Source organism: Girardinichthys multiradiatus, chromosome 1 (genome assembly GCF_021462225.1).
Source record: "Girardinichthys multiradiatus isolate DD_20200921_A chromosome 1, DD_fGirMul_XY1, whole genome shotgun sequence".
Lineage (NCBI taxonomy): Eukaryota > Metazoa > Chordata > Actinopteri > Cyprinodontiformes > Goodeidae > Girardinichthys > Girardinichthys multiradiatus.
The window spans coordinates 45,988,397-46,010,219 of record NC_061794.1 but is presented as its reverse complement, the minus strand read 5'-3'; the positions used below and the strand labels follow the sequence as shown (position 1 = coordinate 46,010,219).

The window sequence follows — 21,823 nt, the reverse complement described above, 5'->3', positions numbered from 1 at the left end:
AAGTGAAAGCCACACATTGAAAAACACACTTGTGTGGTGTACCCTTTTGCCCAATGTGCTACAATACGCAGGTAAAGCCAGAAGCTGAATCTGGACTTCATGTTGGTGAGGATGGAGGTTTTTTTTCTGTAATTGCTGGATTCAATATTGTTTCCTCCACTTCTCTCAGCGCTGCTGTGGCTATCAGCCCACCACATTCGCTGTCTCTGTCGTTCCCTGTGTGGGTGTGGGCCTGGTCGTGCCGTGATATCGTACAGGGGAACCGAAGGTTGAGCTCTTTCCAATTAAGCGAAGCCTCTGAGCGTCGAGTTAATTAGTCGAGGAGAGAGATGAGAAGTGCCAATTTACTCTGGAATGCTGTTATATCATCCTGCCTGCCTGCCTGTCTCAGACACACACACACACACACACACACACACACACACACACGCAAACTCCCTCCAGTAAATACGTGGACGCCTGAAACAGTTTCTGTGAATCTAGATCATTTTAACACAGTTTGACCAGAAATCTCTTGGCTCGTGTCTGCTTGTAGATGTTCTTACTAATGAATCACCTGAGATGTTTGTTGCTCTTTAAAAATCCAAATTCACTTGAACACCAGAGCAGCTGGTGTCAGAGGAACATTATCGATCTGCAGTCGTGCATCAGATGTTTCCCATGTATGATAAATAAAACATGCTGCTGCTGTTTTCTTCTGCTACTTTCCTCTGAGCTTTTATTGAGGTGGACTCTGGATCACTGCTAAGGCCCAGTATCTGCAGCACTGTGCCAGTATTCTGCATGTGACCCAAATGCGATGTATCTGATCTCCGCTGACGGGACATCAAGATTCAGCTGTATTTGTCATTAAAACAAAGATGTTAACAATTTAAGATCATCCTGAATGAAGTGTGACCATTGATGAAGCCTCAGTTTAATACGCAGAATATTACGCCTGGAAAGGTTTTGCGTTGCATGTAGATGCTTGTAAACACAATTCAAATGCTAAAATGTCACTGACTGAAAGTGTTTGAAGGAAAATCCTTTTCTGTTAGAGGCTGTCCAGGAACACTTGAAGATTTGAGAATAGGAATATGTTCAGGCTTTGAAGATTTTTAAGTAAAAGGGGAGCCGGTGGTCATGACCTTGTATTTTTACTATTTCATGTAGAGCCGGCCCAATGCATAGGCAAAATAAGCTTTTGCATATGCCTCCCAGGCCAGCAGGGGACAAGAGGGTTTGTCCTGCCTGTCAAATAGAATAACTTTGTACTTAGTAGTTAATTTCTTTTCAGAAATACAGGAATGCCTTATGAAGTCAGAATTACAAATTCAGCATCCAACAATGCAGCCGTTGCAGATATGAAGCCGTGTTTAGCTTTTCTGATGTATCTTATTAAACCAGAGACACACACAGCAGTTAGCTCTGCAACAAAAACCAAATGATTTCCTAACTTGCATCTAGAACGTGCTGAACTTGAATGAGACCTCATTTCCAAACCTCAGATCTGACTGCAGAGACCAATCAAATGTACCAGTAGATTTCAGAACAAAAATAAAAATATAAACAAAATAAAAATTCTGTGAAACATAAAACATTATTTTATTTACCAGGGAAAATATTTACAGTCTAATCTGGGTTACTGAGTCTCCAAACAAGTTAGTCAGTGAAATAATCCTGGTTCCAGCGTTTATCTACTACTGCTTATTTTAAGAAATAATGTGAACTGGAACTGGGGCCCCAAATCAAACTGGGGCCCCATACAGTCTGGGGCCATCTCTGTATTTCAGCATGGCTTCGTCTTTCCTGTGAGTCATTCATGCTGTTACATATTCACATGTGCAAGTAACCAATGAATAATGCTATGGTTTTACAGTTTTATGATGTTCATATATAAATATAAAACAAATTCAAACACATATTCAAACTGATTTGTTTTTGCCCATCTGCCTACTCTACTACTAAAGAGAAGAGAATGAGACATACTGAGCACAAAATGACTTAAAGGTCTATATTTAGATGTATAAATTGTACATGTGGAGATGAAACTATGGGCATGGAAATAAATAACGTTTCTGAAAATTTCACAGGAGCAAAATCCAAAGTGTGTGACATCATCACACATTAATCTGAACAGTTTGTGATTGATCCCAAAACTTCAATATTGTGTAAAAACTGTCAAACATGTTGAAAAGTTAGATTCAGTCAGATAAAGCTGAGCCTTCCATATCTGATTCAAACTGGGATTCTTCTGTAAAGTCCAAACAGGACTGGGTGCTAAATCAGAAAATAACAAAATAAATTAGCACAGAGCCCCTGAGCTCTGCAGCAGTGAAAGATCAGATTAAAGAAAACATGGCAGCGTGGCTGCAGTGTGACCCCCGTTTCCACACTGCAGCCGTTCTTCAAAAATTCTACTTATGAAATCTTACTGTTTATGTGACACCTTGAAAGCAGCCTTAACAATTCGATGAGGTGCTTTCACTAAGCAGGCTGTATATGTCCAACATGATGCAGCCATGTGTAACCATACTGTGCGTCTGATTGGGAATACAAGCTCGTTGCAAGAAGGCTGCAGAGCGCTCTGAAAACGGGAAGGCCACAGTCTTTTGTCAGAGTTGTTTTTATGTGGGAGTTAGGATAAAGCTGAATATCTCACCAGGACCTCTAGTCTACCTTGGCTGTTTTTATGTATTCATTTCCATTATGAGGTCTGAAAATCGGACCGTTTGTGCTCCGAGCGACTCTTCCTCCTGCTGGTGTGCTGCTGCAGTCTGGGGGCGAAGATCTCCACCCACCACAACAGCAGAGCCCAGAATATGATTAAAAGCAGTGATACTAGACTAATATGGCGTTATCTGAGATTGTTTCATAGCGGTTATCATTTAAAAGCCAGCGACTACCACTTTAAACTGTGTGGAAATGTGAAGATAGAGTGGATATTAAATGAAATGTACTGAACCTGACTCTCTGGGAAAAAAGGAGGTCGAATGTCTATTTACTATAACAATGTCATAGCGGTTAACCTTTAAATCTGCATTAAAATCACTTTTATCTGAGAGGATTTTTTAAATAATCAACAGATCTTTAATAATTAAAGCCTGAGGGATCTTTCTCATGTCCCTTCTGCTCCATTCAAACCTAAAATCTGGGAATGATCAACAACCCTGGATGCTTGCGATCTCATTCATTCATTCATTCATTTATTCATTCATTCATTTATTCATTCATTCATTTATTCATTCATTCATCTTCTACAGGTCCTTCTCAAAAAATTAGCATATTGTGATAAAGTTCATTATTTTCTATAATGTCATGATGAAAATTTAACATTCATATATTTTAGATTCATTGCACACTAACTGAAATATTTCAGGTCTTTTATTGTCTTAATACGGATGATTGTGGCATACAGCTCATGAAAACCCAAAATTCCTATCTCACAAAATTAGCATATTTCATCCGACCAATAAAAGAAAAATGTTTTTAATACAAAAAACGTCAACCTTCAAATAATCATGTACAGTTATGCACTCAATACTTGGTCGGGAATCTTTTTGCAGAAATGACTGCTTCAATGCGGCGTGACATGGAGGCAATCAACCTGTGGCACTGCTGAGGTCTTATGGAGGCCCAGGATGCTTTGATAGCGGCCTTTAGCTCATCCAGAGTGTTGGGTCTTGAGTCTCTCAACGTTCTCTTCACAATATCCCACAGATTCTCTATGGGGTTCAGGTCAGGAGAGTTGGCAGGCCAATTGAGCACAGTGATACCATGGTCAGTAAACCATTTACCAGTGGTTTTGGCACTGTGAGCAGGTGCCAGGTTGTGCTGAAAAATGAAATCTTCATCTCCATAAAGCTTTTCAGCAGATGGAAGCATGAAGTGCTCCAAAATCTCCTGATAGCTAGCTGCATTGACCCTGCCCTTGATAAAACACAGTGGACCAACACCAGCAGCTGACACGGCACCCCAGACCATCACTGACTGTGGGTACTTGACACTGGACTTCTGGCATTTTGGCATTTCCTTCTCCCCAGTCTTCCTCCAGACTCTGGCACCTTGATTTCTGAATGACATGCAGAATTTGCTTTCATCCGAAAAAAGTACTTTGGACCACTGAGCAACAGTCCAGTGCTGCTTCTCTGTAGCCCAGGTCAGGCGCTTCTGCCGCTGTTTCTGGTTCAAAGGTGGCTTGACCTGGGGAATGCGGCACCTGTAGCCCATTTCCTGCACACGCCTGTGCACGGTGGCTCTGGATGTTTCTACTCCAGACTCAGTCCACTGCTTCCGCAGGTCCCCCAAGGTCTGGAATCGGCCCTTCTCCACAATCTTCCTCAGGGTCCGGTCACCTCTTCTCGTTGTGCAGCGTTTTCTGCCACACTTTTTCCTTCCCACAGACTTCCCACTGAGGTGCCTTGATACAGCACTCTGGGAACAGCCTATTCGTTCAGAAATGTCTTTCTGTGTCTTACCCTCTTGCTTGAGGGTGTCAATAGTGGCCTTCTGGACAGCAGTCAGGTCGGCAGTCTTACCCATGATTGGGGTTTTGAGTGATGAACCAGGCTGGGAGTTTTAAAGGCCTCAGGAATCTTTTGCAGGTGTTTAGAGTTAACTCGTTGATTCAGATGATTAGGTTCATAGCTCGTTTAGAGACCCTTTTAATGATATGCTAATTTTGTGAGATATGAATTTTGGGTTTTCATGAGCTGTATGCCAAAATCATCCGTATTAAGACAATAAAAGACCTGAAATATTTCAGTTAGTGTGCAATGAATCTAAAATATATGAATGTTAAATTTCCATCATGACATTATGGAAAATAATGAACTTTATCACAATATGCTAATATTTTGAGAAGGACCTGTATATCGCTTATTCTATAGAGGGTCACGAGGGAGCTGGTGCCTATCTCCAGCAGTCTACTGGCCAGAGCTGACTCTTGCCCGTAGACTCTGCCTCTCGCCCGTTTGTGATCTCTTTAATCTGTATTACAGAAAATAAACACTGAAAATTATTGTACCTTTACCAGTTAAAATCTTTTTAAAAAGGCTTTGATGGGAGCATGTCTCTTTTTTTCTGCTGAAGTCACTACTTCTACTTCTTCAGTTAAATATTTTAGTTTGGCTGATTTATTAATTTATTTGAATGCAAACTCTGTAAAACACTGTGATATTCATCATGGGGAGCTGAATTCAATGTTATATTTGCAGATAAAATCCAAGAACTGTCAGAATTTAAAGTTAACATAAAAGAAGACCTGCAGAGGAGTAGAAACTGAGATATGAGTGAAATAAAATGCTAGGAATATTCAACCATTACTAGATTCTTTGCATCCTCCCACCATGAAGCTCCATCTTTAGTTCATGGTCCATCCTCCCTGGCAGGGTAGATTTGTACCCAGTTATGTCTGATATGACCCTGGTTCCAGCAGTGGAAACGAACCTAAAATGATCCCAACATGGACCGAAGATGAGGACGAGAGGTGTCTGAGTCCTCCACTTGTTCCATTAGCTCACATCCCAGGCCTCCGTTCAGCTGCCCATCCCTTTCTCTTTCCTTCCATCCGCCCCTCGTCCCAATTCAATAAGAAGAGGAAATTAGCCTGGATGCTTCCTGGCAGGGGGTGTTTGCATGGAAGAAGGAGGGGAGGGTGGGCAGACAATGTGGTAAGAGGGTAGAAATGGTTGAGGAGTGAGAGGAGAAGAGATGACAAAGAGGAGGAAAATGTAGTCATGGCAGGGTTCTGGCATGGGGAAAGAGGAAGATGAAGAGTAGAATTATACATGCAAGTAAACAGATGTGGTAAATTTTAAAACAGAGAAAATGTTCCTGTGATATCAGGGATGTTTGTGGGTTTCGGGGCTGAGGAAGCAGAGTTCAGAGAGGGAATTAAAAAGAATGACATGCTTCATTATCGTTTGTGGTCTCCCTCTCTCTCCCCGTTACTGCAGCTACCTCCAGAGGAAAGACATTTCATTAATTTAGGGAGGAGGGGTGTGTGTGTGTGTGTGTGTGGAGGTGAGATAGACTGTTAGATTAAGGTCTGGTTGTGCGTAAGTCTTTGAAACAAAATTACAAGAATGCTCGTTTAGTTTGAAAAGCCCATAAAGGCGAAGCATCAAATGTTATTTTACTTTTTGACTCAAAGCATAAAAAGAAAAACAGTTTCTCTGCTCAGCTGTTTCAGGGAACATGAAATGTTGCAGTTGTATAAAATGTAAGTTTTAGGAATCACCCATTTGATTGTTGCAGTCAAGATGCGTGGAGTGATGGTGTAAGACCCCTAAAGAGAGTTCTTACACCATCATAAACAGAGCTGACCCAAGGTTCTAAATTCAGTTTAGGACTTATTTTCAATAGTGGCAAACAGTGGACCCAGGAATAAAAAGACATATAGTCAATGTCTTCCACTTGGATCCTCAGGGCTTGTTTTCACCAGGGGCGTGACCTTTAACACGCCTTATCCTCCTGCCATCTGCTCTGATCCTCTGGTGCTCTCTGTCCAATAAAGCAGAAAAGCCGTGGAAACAGGGCTGCAAAGGAAATCCCCTCTGTGCTCTCTAAGTGCACCACACATAGTTTGTTGGTACAAAAGGCAACACTGAAGCGTTGTTTCACAGCAATTTTTCCTTCTCTGATGCACCTTGTTGGTATCTGAAGATAAAACCGCTTCATATTCCCTAAAAGACGTGACGAAAACATCAGAAAAGAGGATGATGAGCTGCAGGAATCTTAGACTAGAGGAAACATGCATGCATGGAAGCAACTGTTGGAACAAATAAGGATTAGAATAATAACGCTGTTAACACTGAAGTCGTTGATGACTGTGTATGCATTGAACTTAAAGCCCAGAGGAGATTTAATGTGCAGCTCTGTTTCCATGGTATTTTTGCTTTATTGGTTGGTACACACCAGAGAGGCAGTCATTTGGGGGTTTATTTTTGTTTCACTACTAATGAACAGTATTTAGAAGAATATTCAGTGTGTTTTGGGGCTGCGAGGCTGACTCGTTGAACAGTTTGCACTAATGCTCTCAGTCTTTTAGGCTCTACATGTGCTGCACCTCCCTTCCACCCTCCACCTGTAGGGGGCAGCTTTGTTGCGTAAATATTAAACGGGTACATCCTATAGATGCTCCCACTTTACATTCATACTAAAACGTTTCATTGTGTTTTTAGAGCTGTTTTATGTTATCAAAAATATGTAAATATTTCTTGTATGACAGACATAAAATGTTTTGATATTTTTTAGCAATAAATACAAACATAATACAAACAAATTCATTCTATATTTCTTTTAATAAATATTTTGCAATAATAAAAGTTAAGATTTAATATGAAATGAATACAACCAGAGATACACAGTGCAGAAATAATTCAATTCAATTCAAAGATACTTTATTGATCCCCGAGGGGAAATTAGGATTCCAGTACAACCCATCCAAACATACATCATGACACAAGACAAGGGAGACGGGTCACCGAGGCTTTGCTGCCCACTCACAGGCGCTGCCCTTGTTAGATGAGAAAAGAGGCCACATTAGGTAAGTAGAGGAGAAAAAAAATCATATTTCACACTTTATCCTTAGCAGGATACAGTTTGAGATTGTAAAAAACCTCAGAACAAAGAAGCAACAAGTTGACAAAACAACATCATGCTGGGAACGGTGAAGGTGGTGTGAGGGGGTGCATATGTTTATCTTGAGCATGTGTGTGTGTCCAAGTGAGTGTGTGCAAGTAAGTCCATGAAGCACTGTCACAGAGGCCATTGTCTTTGATGGTTCGTTGGAAGGTTCATCAACCGGCCACAAAGTTCTGAGCAGGTCTACAGTTAAATACACATATTTAAGGAAAATTAAGCTGGAATGCAGAAGCAACACAACCACCTTTAGCCACCATTATTTGAAATATTCATATGCCCTTATTATTCCTGGGCTTCTGCTCATCGCAGTGCTGCTACTGTTAGCTGGAGTTTGGAACTTTTAATTGTTTAGTTCATTAACTCACAACTTAAGCATCTTGACTCCTGCCTCTTTCAGACTTGCAGTTACTGATCTGCTGCTGTGTTTGGGATCATTGTACTGTTTATGACCCAGTTTCTGCCAAGGTTGAGCTGTGGGATACATTTAATTCCAGGACACTTTGGTATACTGATAATGAAATGCTGTTTGGTTATCTCCAAACATGACCAGACATCTCTGCTTTATCTGCCACATGTTCATCTTCAAAAGACATGTTTCCAGAACGTTTGCAAACCTAAGTTGTGCTTATTTGGTATGCAGATGAGTTCATGGTGAATTTAAGAACCCAAGGTGCACAGATCCTTGAGATGTTAAACAAGCCCAGATCATCAGCCCACCACCACCATGTCTGGTTGGGTATAAAGTGATGGTGTTGATTTGCTGTGTTTTTGTTTATTAAAATCATGCTGCTGCCGTGTATTATGGCAAAACATCTCTACTTTAGTTCTGTTGGCTCGACTGAACCCAAACCTTGGTGATTCTCTCAAATACATTGTTACAAACTTAGGACATGCTGAGAAAACTGGCTGAGATTTCTTTGTTTCTTAATCACAAATAACTTCCAAATGGCTCAGAAATGGCATTATAACAGTTTCTTAACTGATGGACAGTGACGTCAATCTGGTAACAGCATGGGGTCAGATATTTAGAGCAAGAAATTGGATCCTCAGACTTGCTGATCCCCAGTCAAACAGTGTATATGACCAGCAGCACCCAGCTGGTATCTCACCTTTTACTCCCCATGGAAGCTGTGGGGGTTGGACTCTGTTTTTAATACATGCTTTCTAAATACAGAAACTAGGAATGGAAACAATTTGATATTTACTTTCTCAGGTCTGTCTCAGCCTCACTGGATTTGGTCTGTAGAAAAATCAACTCACCCCCTCCTCACCTCTGTCTTGTCTCCCCCGCCCTCTGTGATGTCATCAGCCGTGGCCCCGCCCCCCGGTTGCCACAGAGTCTTGAGGGTCCCGCTGAGTGCGCTCACTCCCTGCCTGTGTACATCAGCATATACTGTCCATTTAAATACACAGTATAGAAGAAAAAGAAACAACTGAACGAAAAAACATTCGTAGCGATATCAGCAAGATAAAATAAGACGGCGGAGGTTCAGGGTCGTAATCTTGGAGAAGTGGAGGTAAGAAGGCGTCCTCGGCATGCGCTTTATTATTTATTTATAAGTGTGTTCCGGAGTGTTTTCCTCCTGCTCAGGGTCTGCTCTGTCTGCTTCCTGCATACCGGTGACTGATGGCAGCAGGAGGGCGAGCTGCTGCTGCTGCCGGATCTCCGGTGCTGCTCAGGAGCTCTGAACAGTTACAGAACCCGGCGGAGAAGCAAACGGACCGATAATGAGCGCAGGTTTTCGCCGCCGCAGCGCACTTTGCGTGCCTGATGAATGAAGAGTTGCAGCGGCTGAGGTTGCTCCTCGGGTCATTGTGTGGGTTCCCCGGGCCGCCGCTCCGTCCTGCGGCAGGCGTTCATTGGGCTCATCATCATCATCATCATACTCATCATCATCATCATTCATGAGCGTGCTGCTGCCCCGCGTGCTCACATTGTTCTGTGATTGCTCCGGCGCGCGCGGCGGTGTGTTTGTGGGACGTCTGCGCGAGCTTTCAATGATGCGCGTGTGCCCGTGGATGGATGGATGCGGGGTGGATGATGGGTGGGTGGTTGCTAAGGAATGACCGAGGACAGAGGAACAAGCGGCGCCGCGTGCCAATCATTCAGGCAGCTTTCATGTTTCTGAGCGCGAGCTGTTGTCTGTGAAACCTTTTAGTTTCTCTGATTGCTTTTGGCAGTTTCCGGTAAAACTCTAGGGCGTTGCACAATCAACGTGAATAACAAGGCGTTAGCAATACGGACACAAGTGAACAGTGAGAATAAAATCCACTATTCTTCTGTGCAGTTTTACATATCAGGACATAATGAAATGAATCTGGTGTAAATTATTTTAAATCTAACAACAGAAACAAACAGATTCCACTCTGTCACTTTTACTCAAATAAATAAGAAGCCAACTCGGAAAAGTGTTAAAAAATCATCTATTGCAGCAACATCTTGAAGCGGACGTTTTCTGACTTTATCAGTTTCTCGCTTGAAGATTTTCAGTCTGCTCCTCGTATTTAAACACCACCCAGTTTCAGCCAAGTTTCAGTTGTTGGACAGATGGGCTTACATTTTATTCTTCAATACTTTAGTGTACAGAGGAGTTCAAGAAGTCAAGGTGGTGTGGCTGCGAAACAAACCCAAATCATCCGTCCCCCACCACCGTGCTTGACAGTTATGAGTGGTTTTCAATTATTTGGTTTTCTCCATACGCGTTGCTCTGCATTATGGCTAGTTATCGTTACTATAGGCTTTTCTGTCCAAAGGGGTTGACAGTCATTTTGCCCGTTCATCATTTTAAACATTTATAGTTTAGTTTGTTTTGTATCAGACTTGTTTAGGGCACAAATTGAAGCCATCTGCCACAGGACGTTTCATGTCGACCACGATCAGTTAGGCCCAGGAGACGTTCACCAACAGGAGGTCATGCAATCAAGAACCAAAATACATGGAACCTACAGGGGTTGGACAATGAAACTGAAACACCTGTCATTTTAGTGTGGGAGGTTTCATGGCTAAATTGGACCAGCCTGGTAACCAGTCTTCATTGATTGCACATTGCACCAGTAAGAGCAGAGTGTGAAGGTTCAATTAGCAGGGTAAGAGCACAGTTTTGCTCAAAATATTGAAATGCACACAACATTATGGGTGACATACCAGAGTTCAAAAGAGGACAAATTGTTGGCGCACGTCTTGCTGGCGCATCTGTGACCAAGACAGCAAGTCTTTGTGATGTATCAAGAGCCACGGTATCCATGGTAATGTCAGCATACCACCAAGAAGGACGAAACACATCCAACAGGATTAACTGTGGATGCAAGAGGAAGCTGTCTGAAAGGGATGTTCGGGTGCTAACCCGGATTGTATCCAAAAAACATAAAACCACGGCTGCCCAAATCACGGCGGAATTAAATGTGCACCTCAACTCTCCTGTTTCCACCAGAACTGTCCGTCGGGAGCTCCACAGGGTCAATATACACAGCCGGGCTGCTATAGCCAAACCTTTGGTCACTCATGCCAATGCCAAACGTCATTTCAATGGTGCAAGGAGCGCAAATCTTGGGCTGTGGACAATGTGAAACATGTATTGTTCTCTGATGAGTCCACCTTTACTGTTTTCCCCACATCCGGGAGAGTTACGGTGTGGAGAAGCCCCAAAGAAGCGTACCACCCAGACTGTTGCATGCCCAGAGTGAAGCATGGGGGTGGATCAGTGATGGTTTGGGCTGCCATATCATGGCATTCTCTTGGCCTAATACTTGTGCTAGATGGACACGTCACTGCCAAGGACTACTGAACCATTCTTGAGGACCATGTGCATCCAATGGTTCAAACATTGTATCCTGAAGGCGTTGCCGTGTATCAGGATGACAATGCACCAATATACACAGCAAGACTGGTGAAAGATTGGTTTGATGAACATGAAAGTGAAGTTGAACATCTCCCATGGCCTGCACAGTCACCAGATCTAAATATTATTGAGCCACTTTGGGGTGTTTTGGAGGAGCGAGTCAGGAAACGTTTTCCTCCACCAGTATCACGTAGTGACCTGGCCACTATCCTGCAAGAAGAATGGCTTAAAATCCCTCTGACCACTGTGCAGGACTTGTATATGTCATTCCCAAGATGAATTGACGCTGTATTGGCCGCAAAAGGAGGCCCTACACCATACTAATAAATTATTGTGGTCTAAAACCAGGTGTTTCAGTTTCATTGTCCAACCCCTGTAAATTGTAATACAAAGTTTTCAGAACATAATATCCAAATATATTAACTTATACACCTATTAAGAACCTTTATAAATATTTATCTTCATAATGCATGGAAATTAATTACTACAAAACAACAAAAGGAAAAAGCAACATGTAGGTGGGAGCACCAATTAGGGCAAAGTGAGCCAGAACTGTGCAAAGGACATTACTCCAGAAGTCTTGTGGTCGATTCAGATGAAACATTCCAGACTAAGTCAGGCTGCCAAGTTCTTTTTCAGAAAGAAGAAACTTCCTCCTTCAGCCCATGCAAACAAGATATTTTTGTTCCAAGTTTTTCTACATATCCTTTCATGAACTTTTAACATGCTGACTAAGGCCTGCGAATTCTGGCATGGTTGTTTCTGTCAGCATTATGATCTCTGACCTTGTGGTTCATCTGCTGGGATGTCCACTCCTGGGAAGATTGGCAGGCGTCTTAAATGTTTGCCACTTGTGAATAATCTTTATTTCTGTGGAATGACAGGCCTAATTAATCTGTAATTCAATTCAAATTCAAAAATACTTTATTAATCCCAAAGGGAAATTAAATGTTGTTGTAGCTCATATTATGAAGGTTTGTTCAAAGAGTCGTTGTAGATGCTGATGGCTGTGGGCAGGAAGGATCTCCTGTAGCGCTCCGTCTTACAACAGATCAGAAGAAGCCTCTGACTGAAGACACTCTGTTGTTGTAGGACAGTCTCATGAAGAGGATGCTCAGGGTTCTCCATAATGTTCTTAATTTTATGAAGAATCCGTCTTTCCACAATGATCTCCAGAGGTTCCAGAGGAGTCCCCAGAACAGAACAAGCCTTTTTTATCAGCTTGTTGAGCTTTTTTAAGTCTCTGGCTCTGATGCTGCTTCCCCAGCAGATGATGGCAGAAGAGATCAGACTCTCCACAACAGACTTATAGAAGATATGCAGCAACTTGCTGCAAACACATAAGGTCTTCTAACCGCTCCCAGATGGATGTACAGCAACAGTTGCTTCTTTAAGATCATTGCTGATGTCTTTCCATCTTGGCATTGTGCTAACACACACCTGATGTACTCTACTGGTTTTATAGTGATGGTCACATCTGCTGACAATCAGCTAATCAAGAACCAGACTCCACTACTCCTCTGGAGGTCCACTTAGGTATCTGGCAACAAGCAGGCAGTTACAGAACCTTTAATTTATCTAGATTGTAAGATTTCTCCTTTATGTAGTTAACCTCAGTTTTTTTCAGTCACATTCCACATATGCCTTATTGAATTGTAATCTAGACAATTACGAGGTCAATTTAATTAGGTTTTGCATTTCTTGAGCCATTTTGAATGGTTAACTGGAAAGGAACAAGGAAAGCTGTTTCCATGACGATGTTTATTTGGTTTGTAACAGTTTAAAAGGTGGAAGGTCCATGTTAAAATAAAGTGTTAATAATGTTCTCTGATGATTGCACCAAATCTTTCATCCACATGATGTAAGCAACATAATGACTCATCATTTATCCACCTTTTACTTTTACTCTTGTGCAGAGAGGTTAGATAATCATTTTCATTGGTTTTTAATCATGTTTAATGTAATTCTTTTATTGCATCGCTGGCATGGTGCGACTAACAACAAGCATGACTCTTACCTCTGTTTGAATTATTGCTGATTGGATTTGGAAGTCTTCTTAGTTGCTGCAGAGGTAAAACGTTTTTCCGTTTTTCCCCATTTAGGAATTGGTGGTCAGGGCCACACTGGGTGGGGTTAAGAAACCCACAGAGAAAAGGCTCTTAAAAGCACAGCATATATTAATAGCATATATCAATTCATATGCTGACGTTGCCAGTGAAACAATTCACCAAATGGCTGTTTATTTCATGCTGTTATTCCACCTCCCCAAACCTTACACTTGGAACAATTCAGTGAGGAAAGTTCTTGCACCAAACCCAAACACATCCGCCTGACTGCCAGACAGACAAATTTGGCTTTCCTTTCCAGAAAACACATCTCCACTACTTTTGAGTCCAGTGGCACCGTGTTCTGCATCAGAAAGTCTAACACTTTGCACTCAGTGACATAGAGCTTAGATGCAGCTGCTCAGCTGTGGAAACCCCTTCCATGAAGCCCTCCTGGCATTGTTCCTGAGCAAATATGAAGGCTGCATGAAGCTTGGAGGTCTGTTACTGTTTAACTGCTGACCGTGAAATGTTTGGTAGCCAGGAAATTTCATGACTGGACATATTGCACCAGTGGCATCACTGACCAACGCTTGAATTCACTGAGCTCCTGATAGCAGCAGTCTGCAGGTGCTGGATTTTCATTCAGAAAAACCTGAATTCATTTATTTCAACAAGATTTCAATAACTTTATACAATACAAGTGTATGTCCACACTGCTGAGTGTACAGGAATGTGATGCTGAAACTCTAACTCCAAAGAACCCCTGCAGTAGGTGCAACTGCAGATAAAATTGCAGAGTTCCCTCGTTCTGACGAAGGAGCTTAAATGGTTCTACGCTGATATTTAGATCCATCTCTGTGTTGAATATTTTCTGACCCTGTGATCTCAATGTGTTCTTGTTCAGGGTCAGAGCAGCTGAACACTTTTATAATTGAAGGTCAAACAGCCCATTTTGCCGATTCAGCTCATTCAAGTAACTGTATGTCTACATACGGTTACGCTGAATATTGACATGTGTAGTCAGCACATTAAGCTGAGAAATCAGGTTTAATTTCCCACCTCTTATCATTTAAGGGTGGAGTGGTGCAATGGAAGGCCTTTTTAAAATTTTACTTTGTTTGCAAAGTGTGAAACTCCAGCTGGCCTTGCAGATATAAAAACTAAATATTAACCCTGTGGCACTTGAAGAGTTAAGGCTTCGTAGATCTTCTCTAGTTCTCCTCCCTGCTGTTAAGGAGGACTAGAGGAGACTCTCCTCACTCCTAATTCCTTATGTGAGGATCTACTTAGCTTCCTTCCATTCTGCTCCAAAGTAACTCCAGTTTTCCCTGACCTGGCCATATGCACAACAGGAGGCCAGGGGAGGATGGACAGCCAGTCTGCTAATCCCCTTTTTCTCTCTATCCTCTTCCTCTCTATTCTGGATGGGTGGCTCTCTCTATTTCTGGAGTCTTTGAAGTCTGTAACGTCTTGGTATCGTTTTTCTGTCAGTTTTTGCTTCTCTTCCTCCTTACATTTATATAAATTCTCACAAAGGTCAGAATATACAAACCTGGGCCCGGATTCACAAAGAATCCTAAAACTAAAAGTAGCTCCTAGTGACTTTTCCCTCAGTAAGATAAAAGTTACCTTAGACCTAAAGAGAGCTCCTATCGCGAGATGTTAAGAGTAGTGAGGAGTAGTGAGCCTAAGAGTGTCTGAAGTAGAGAAGAGTGTGAAAAGACAGAGAAAACGGAGAGATATTCTCCTATAATGAACAACAGTGAATTAATAAAACGTTACTGGCTCGACCACACAGCGATCCACCCAATAAACAGTCGAGTAAATGAGCACATCAACTTCTAGAACAATCATACAATTATTAATATACAGATAAGATAAACCTTATCATCCATCAAGGGGAAATTAAACAGTTTCAACAGCAGGACAGGTTAAAGGCCAACCTGTAGTAAGGTAATATTAGGAAAGATAAGTAAATAATAGAAACAATAATAAATAACCATGAATAAAAAGTGAACAAAATTACAAACAATATAGAATAAATAGCATTATTTAAAGATTATTTACAGACTGTAAAATGCTTTCAAAAATAAACATTTGGAATAAAAAGAAGTAAAAAAAAATATATATATAAAATAAAGTACTAATTATTCATCCTGTGAACGACTCTGTCTGATGATAAGCCGATCAAGAAAATTTCCATAAATTTCCATTTATGCTCATAACCTGTTTGACTTGTGATACATGCAAAAATCTTTTATGAATTCACCTTTAGGCTGAGCTTTGAAAAACCATCAGGAATAAGATACAATATGACTCCATGTCTTTTCCTAGACAACAAAGGCAAAATCTCAAGAATTTCTTTATTCAACATTTTAAATTTACCTGTTGCTTTTAAGCTGCAGTGTTGGTGAATCATATTCAAAAATTGGTTTGTCAATTTTTTGCCATTTGTAGAAATTACAGAATGACACAAAATAAATCCAATAATAGATTCCTTCATACATTTATTTTATTTTTATTTTAAAGAAAGAAGAATTCATAATGATGTCCAACCATCAGTTTGGTACCTTAAGCTAATCCCACTTAAGTTATGCAGCAGGACGATGAGGCTAACTTAAACAACTCCGCAGAGTAGAGTGGGCCAAAATTCCTCCCCAGTGATGTAAAAACTTGATGGCAGCAGTTACAGCCAAGGGTGCAACAACCAGTCAGTAGATTTAGGGGACAAATAATCTTACACTGTACCAGTATTTAAATGTTTCTACCTGCTCTCATTTTAACTTCTGCAGCTGTTTCTTTAAAATGTTCCTCTCTCCCTGTTTTATTGTTGGTCACCAGATAAACAGTGAAATTACAGCAGAAGTTAAATCTTCCCGTTAACTGAAGTAGTTAGATAAAGGACTTCAAATGGATCTGAGGAGCTTTAAGGCTGAAGATTTGTTCTTTGTCCTTTGACCCAGTCTTTATGTATAAATCCAACATAATGACAGTTTAAGGATAATTTAGTGTCAGTTTCCAGATCTGCTGAGTGGAGTTCAAGTTCAGCTCTGTTATGGATCTGAGGTGAGTATCATGTTGGTGTGTGGTGACTCGAAGCTGCTAAACAGTGTTTGCTGGGCAACACTAACATGGTCCAACGGTGACCTTTGCCTGGACTAATCCTCGCTATGTTTTCCTCGGATTGCTTCCTGGAGGGGAAAGGGGTTAATCGTCATGCTTCAGGCAGATTTGTGACTGACCGGATTAAGTGGTGCACAGAGTGTTGGACACGCTGCTAATCTCCACTATCTATGCCCCTGCTGACTGTTGGGACAGAGGTGACTGACTGAGCGGTCATAGGCTGACTGTCTTAGGGGAGTTGTTCCCTGGCCGAATATTTGTTTGATTCCTTGGTAGGACAACCATTTGCAGGTTGATGGTTAAAAAAACTGGTGATAGAAGTGAACCCAATAAAGAACATTTTATACTTGTCTTTAACATCTTTGTATGACCTAATTCTCTTTGCTCTCCACACCCTTTTTGGTAGAACTGTTGTTATAGTCAAGGTTTCTTTGTTTGTTTAACTCTTTACAATAATTCACTTTCCCTTTGACCCACTTTATGAGTCACTGTGTAGCCAAGATGACTATGTTGGAACAACATTTTTGATTCATTCTATTTACATTGTGCCACTTCACAACAAATCTTTTCTCAATTCGTGTTAAAAGGCAAATAAATCCAATTTAGAAACAGTAAAAGAATTCATTGTTCCTCAGTGTGGAAATTCAGTTGTGTCAGCAGCAAGGTAAAAGGCAACTGGAAGCATACTGGTACTCACAAACGTAAAGAAAATATACACATCTAAAAGTAAAAGTAGACTAGATAGTAAAGGAAAACAATTTACAGCATAAGAAAAAGAAACACTGTACAATTATAAATAAAAACAAATCATACTCCGATTAAATCAAAGGTGCAACAAGTAGGGTGATTTGAAAATTTACAAATTTGTATACAGAGATATGTAGTCCATTCAATTCAATGGTACAGATTAATAAATTCCAATTCGATCCTAGTTAGAACATTCAATTTATTATTTCAATCGGTTAATTGTTTTCTAAGGAAATCCAGCTGACTGTGTCTGGTCACTGACTTTACAGCAACGAGTCTTCCTGAACCAGCATGTAGAAACTGATTCAAAAGTACTTTCTGTGTCTAAGTAGAGTTAATAGCAGTAGTAGCTTTTCTAGTGGCTTCATCCAGGAGAGAAACACAGCTAAACAACAAGCTTTAAGGCAGCAGTAAAGTCTATGCCATGATGAGCAGAGTACATACCAGTTAGCTGCAGCAATAGCTCCTTCTGTTGCCATGAGTAGGAGGGAGACAGGGTTCAACACAAGCGGACAAGCAAAGGGCCTTTTCCAGAAAGGTGTCACGGAAAGGGGTAACTTCTATGAAGAGAAAAAACAGGGAGTAAACAATAAAGTTGATGTCAGCAATACCTGTTGATAATGCATAATTGGTGAGCAGTAGGAAAAGTAGTAGAGGAAGGAAGAGCATATCCTCCAGCAGCTTAAACCAATAGCAGCATCTGTATGTTTAGGGATGTTGTTTTGTTGAAATCTCTGCCTATCCTTTATTTACCTCCATCCATAACCACATCAACTATGACTACCGTCCCTGCCCCTATTGAAAAGCATGTCCCTGCCCCACAGCATTATGATGCCACCGCCATGTTCAATCATCAGTATGTTGATGGTAGGGCAGTGGTAGCTTTTGTCCACACAGCGTTCTGCATGTAACCCATAAAGTTGAATTTTGGTCTTCTCTGACCAAAACCAAAACACCCTACATGGCTTGGGGGAAACTGCAAGCCAGACATCTTATTGCTTTCTTTCAACAAAGGCTTTCTTCTGGCCAGTCTTCCATAAAGGCCACATTTGACAACCTAAGAGCTCCATACTGGCCTCCATTCGCATGTTAAATATTAAAGTTTATGAAAAAACGACTCGGCAGGTTTGGGGATGTTTGAAGTAGAAAGCCTTTTCACAAACATAATGTAGGGTCTCATACTATCCATCATGATCAATTTTTGTCAGGACCATCACTGAGAGTTTTGGAACGTAAGTGGAGCAGTGAACTGAGAGCTTCACGTTTTTGCTCAGCTTCTTCGCAGTGATGGACCACAGCAAGGCCCAGTTTGGCAGAGGAAGCCCTGATCTGTTCATCCATTTCCTGCTGCCTCCTGCTGTCCCTCCAGAACAAGACTCCAAGATACCTGAACCCCTCAGCTTGAGGCTTAATACCTTTTTTTAATAGTAGTAGATTCTTTAGTAGTAGATTTATTAGTAGATTTTGATTTACTTTACATTTCTTATTTCTATTAAGATAAGGCTATATATAGTGTACCTTGTGATTAAGTTTGTGTTTCTACCAATGTTAGGATTTTTATTGACTTTTATTCATTTTAGTAACAGCATTTATGCCTGACTCTACCACCAACCTTTACCCTAACTATTACCAGTAAATTACAAACCTTAACCTGAACTTAATTCACCTCGTACCTCGACTGTAAAAAGAGATTCTGGGTTTGGTTCCCCTAATGCCTATCAGTCTGCATAAGGTTAGTGAATATTGTATACCAGACAAGGTCCTAAATACAACACACACACACACACACACACACACACACTCTTGTTTTGCTATATGTGGTGACAAACATGTGTTGACTCCCATTGACTTCCATTGATTTTCAGTCATTTTCAACCCTTTCTATGCCCTAACCCTGACAATAACCCTAAACCTAACCATTACCAGTGCTTACCTAACCCTAACCTTAACCTAAAGTCAATTCACACCTTAGTCCTAAACCTAACTATTAGCAAAATAGGTTGTGAGGACCAGCAAACTGTCCTCACTTTGGTACAAATGGTCCTCAATTTGATGGTGAAATCGGGAAAATGGTTCTCACTGTGATGCCAAGACAGGAACACACACACACACACACACAAATACCTGACCTGCTTACTCTACAGAAAGACAAGGTCAGAATCTGCCTGTGTGGACACAGATGCAGTAATGACCCCCGTCTCTGTTTCTTTCAGTCTCTGTATCCCTTTTCTGTCTCTCTGGCACGTTTATGGACCAAACACACACACATTCAGAGGTATATGACATGCATCTTGTTGTTTTGACTAATCACAGAATATTCAACCCATTGAAAGTGTGTATGTGTGTGTTTGGCTGTGTTGGATGTTCTGCTGCAGATGTGCAATTGAAGCTGGTCTTGGCTCTACTGTGGTCAGATTTGTATCCACTTTACTCACAGACATCTTCAAAGCTTATTTATTTATTAAGGCAAAAAGATGATTTTTTATGCCCATCATCCTCTGTTTCTGAGATTCAGCTGCAAATGTTAAAAGTCTGAATAATCTGAGTTTGAAGTTCTTTTATTAATCTGTGATTTTCATAGAACTCCTGCCGGTTAATGTAAAAGAAAATCATTCAATCAGATTTGACCATGATATCTTTCTGATCACTTTGGCTGCTATTTTTAATGATAAACCCAAACACACGTGCATCTGAGGTTTACTGCAGACTGTATTGTGACTTAATTGAACTGTTTTCTGTTTGGCTTCATTTTGTTTGCAAAGGTGAACTAATTCTATGATGATGCTCTCTCTGTTTAATAATTATTTTCTTGGGATTAGAAAATCATTAATTCTGGAAAAATCTTAATATCTACTGGTTCAGAATCTGACATGTAATATCTGCAATTAAGTGGATTAGACAGAACAAATCAGAAGTGATGTTCTAGTTCTATGTTCTTAAAAGACTTAATCATGACCTTCCCCAAACTGAACAAACACATTTTCTCTTTACTGCTACAGCATTAAATATTATAGTTGAAAGCCTTTGAATTATAACATCAAACTGTTTGCATTGACACGAACCACATTGAACAATTTCTGAGAAAACAAAAAAAAGGATAAACACACTCATTTCATAGGGGGGTTCCCTTGTTTGCTCCATCCATCCATCCATCCATCCATCCATCCGAGGTCACAAGGCTCCCTGCAGTGAGTTTATGGGTCTTCCCCGGGGTCTCCTCAAAGGGGATGAGCCTGAAAAACCTCCTGGTGCTCCTATCTCCAAGGCCTAGTCCGGCCATCCTACAGAGAAAGCTCATTTTGGCCGCTTGTTTACGGGATCTAGGTCTTTCCGTCATGATCCTTATCTCATCACCACAGGTGAGGGTTGGAACATAGACTGACCGTGGAGAGCTTTAGGTTTTGGTTCAGCTCTTTCTTAGCCACCAAAGACCAGGGCAACACTCGCATTCCTGTAGACCAAGTACCAATCTGTCTGTCCCTTTAGGGACAAAGTTGGTACCTGACCTTTTATAAATCAGATTGCTGTATTCAATCAGATCACTAACAACTGCCTTCTAACCTAGATAACCAGCTCCTCTGTGGGCCACAAAACTTTCCTTTGGTTTCATTTGGCTGGTAGTGATCCATAGTCCAGTGATCCATAGACAATGAAGTTGAGTCTTCTTGCTCAGTCACTGTTTGGATCAGGGCCATCTCATATCACATGGCCTCTCCCATCTTAGCCCAACCACCACACACAACCATACAGACCTGGTTCAGAAGAGTTGACTAAAGGTTTCCATTGGTGGTGTCATGGAAGCAGTGAGGAAAGACATTTGTTTAGTCCGTGGCAGAGCAGTAGTAATGATTTAGGCTTAGCTTGAGTGCAGGTCTACCTTACGTTTTTATGATGTACGAGGATACACATTTTCAGATAACCCTCCAGCATTACCTTCCCATGCATCTGATACTGTAGCAGATGTTATGAATCTCCAGTTAAGCCAGACTGCAGCAACCTTCGTTGGAATGAACGTCAATATTCAGAGAATGTATATACAGAATACCACACAGATACTCCACTCCTGTAACATTTACATAAACGCTGCACTACTGTTATTGCAATTATGCAATAATAACATTATTAAACCATGTAGACGTGCCATCTGCACCAATGAAGATTACCTCACCACTGCCTTCTGAAGGCTTGAGGTAGCAAACATATCAGGGGGGTTCAACCTATTCACAACAAACAAGATTGTCTCACTGCAAAAAAGCTGTTACTTTGTGAGACTAACTTTTACATCCGTCATCTTGATACACAAGTAATATACAAAATGGGTATGCATCTTTAGAAACACCCCAACTTTAGAGACAAGACAGCATACTAATGATGCTGATGATGATGTTTCACAAATGCGCGTAATTTTTTCTCATTTAGACCCATGTAAACTATTTGCCA

General features: G+C 41.0%; 1 protein-coding gene across 3 annotated transcripts in view; it reads left to right on the top strand.

Annotated features, from left to right (window-relative positions):
* The window catches only part of LOC124875590 (nucleolar protein 4-like), a 135,675-nt gene that overhangs the window by 37,507 nt on the left and 76,345 nt on the right, over window positions 1-21,823 (top strand). Inside the window, exon 1 of one of the 3 annotated variants that reach the window (XM_047378016.1) lies at window positions 8,923-9,143. The exons of 1 other annotated variant lie outside the window; for it this stretch is intronic. Coding sequence is in view for 1 of the 2 variants with exons in the window: in XM_047377936.1 (XP_047233892.1) it covers window positions 19,095-19,115 (21 nt within the window). In the remaining variant the exon portion in view is untranslated. Of the gene's footprint in view, window positions 1-8,922; window positions 9,144-19,079; window positions 19,116-21,823 lie in introns of those variants that run through there. One more of the 3 variants, XM_047377936.1, reaches the window with a different exon arrangement.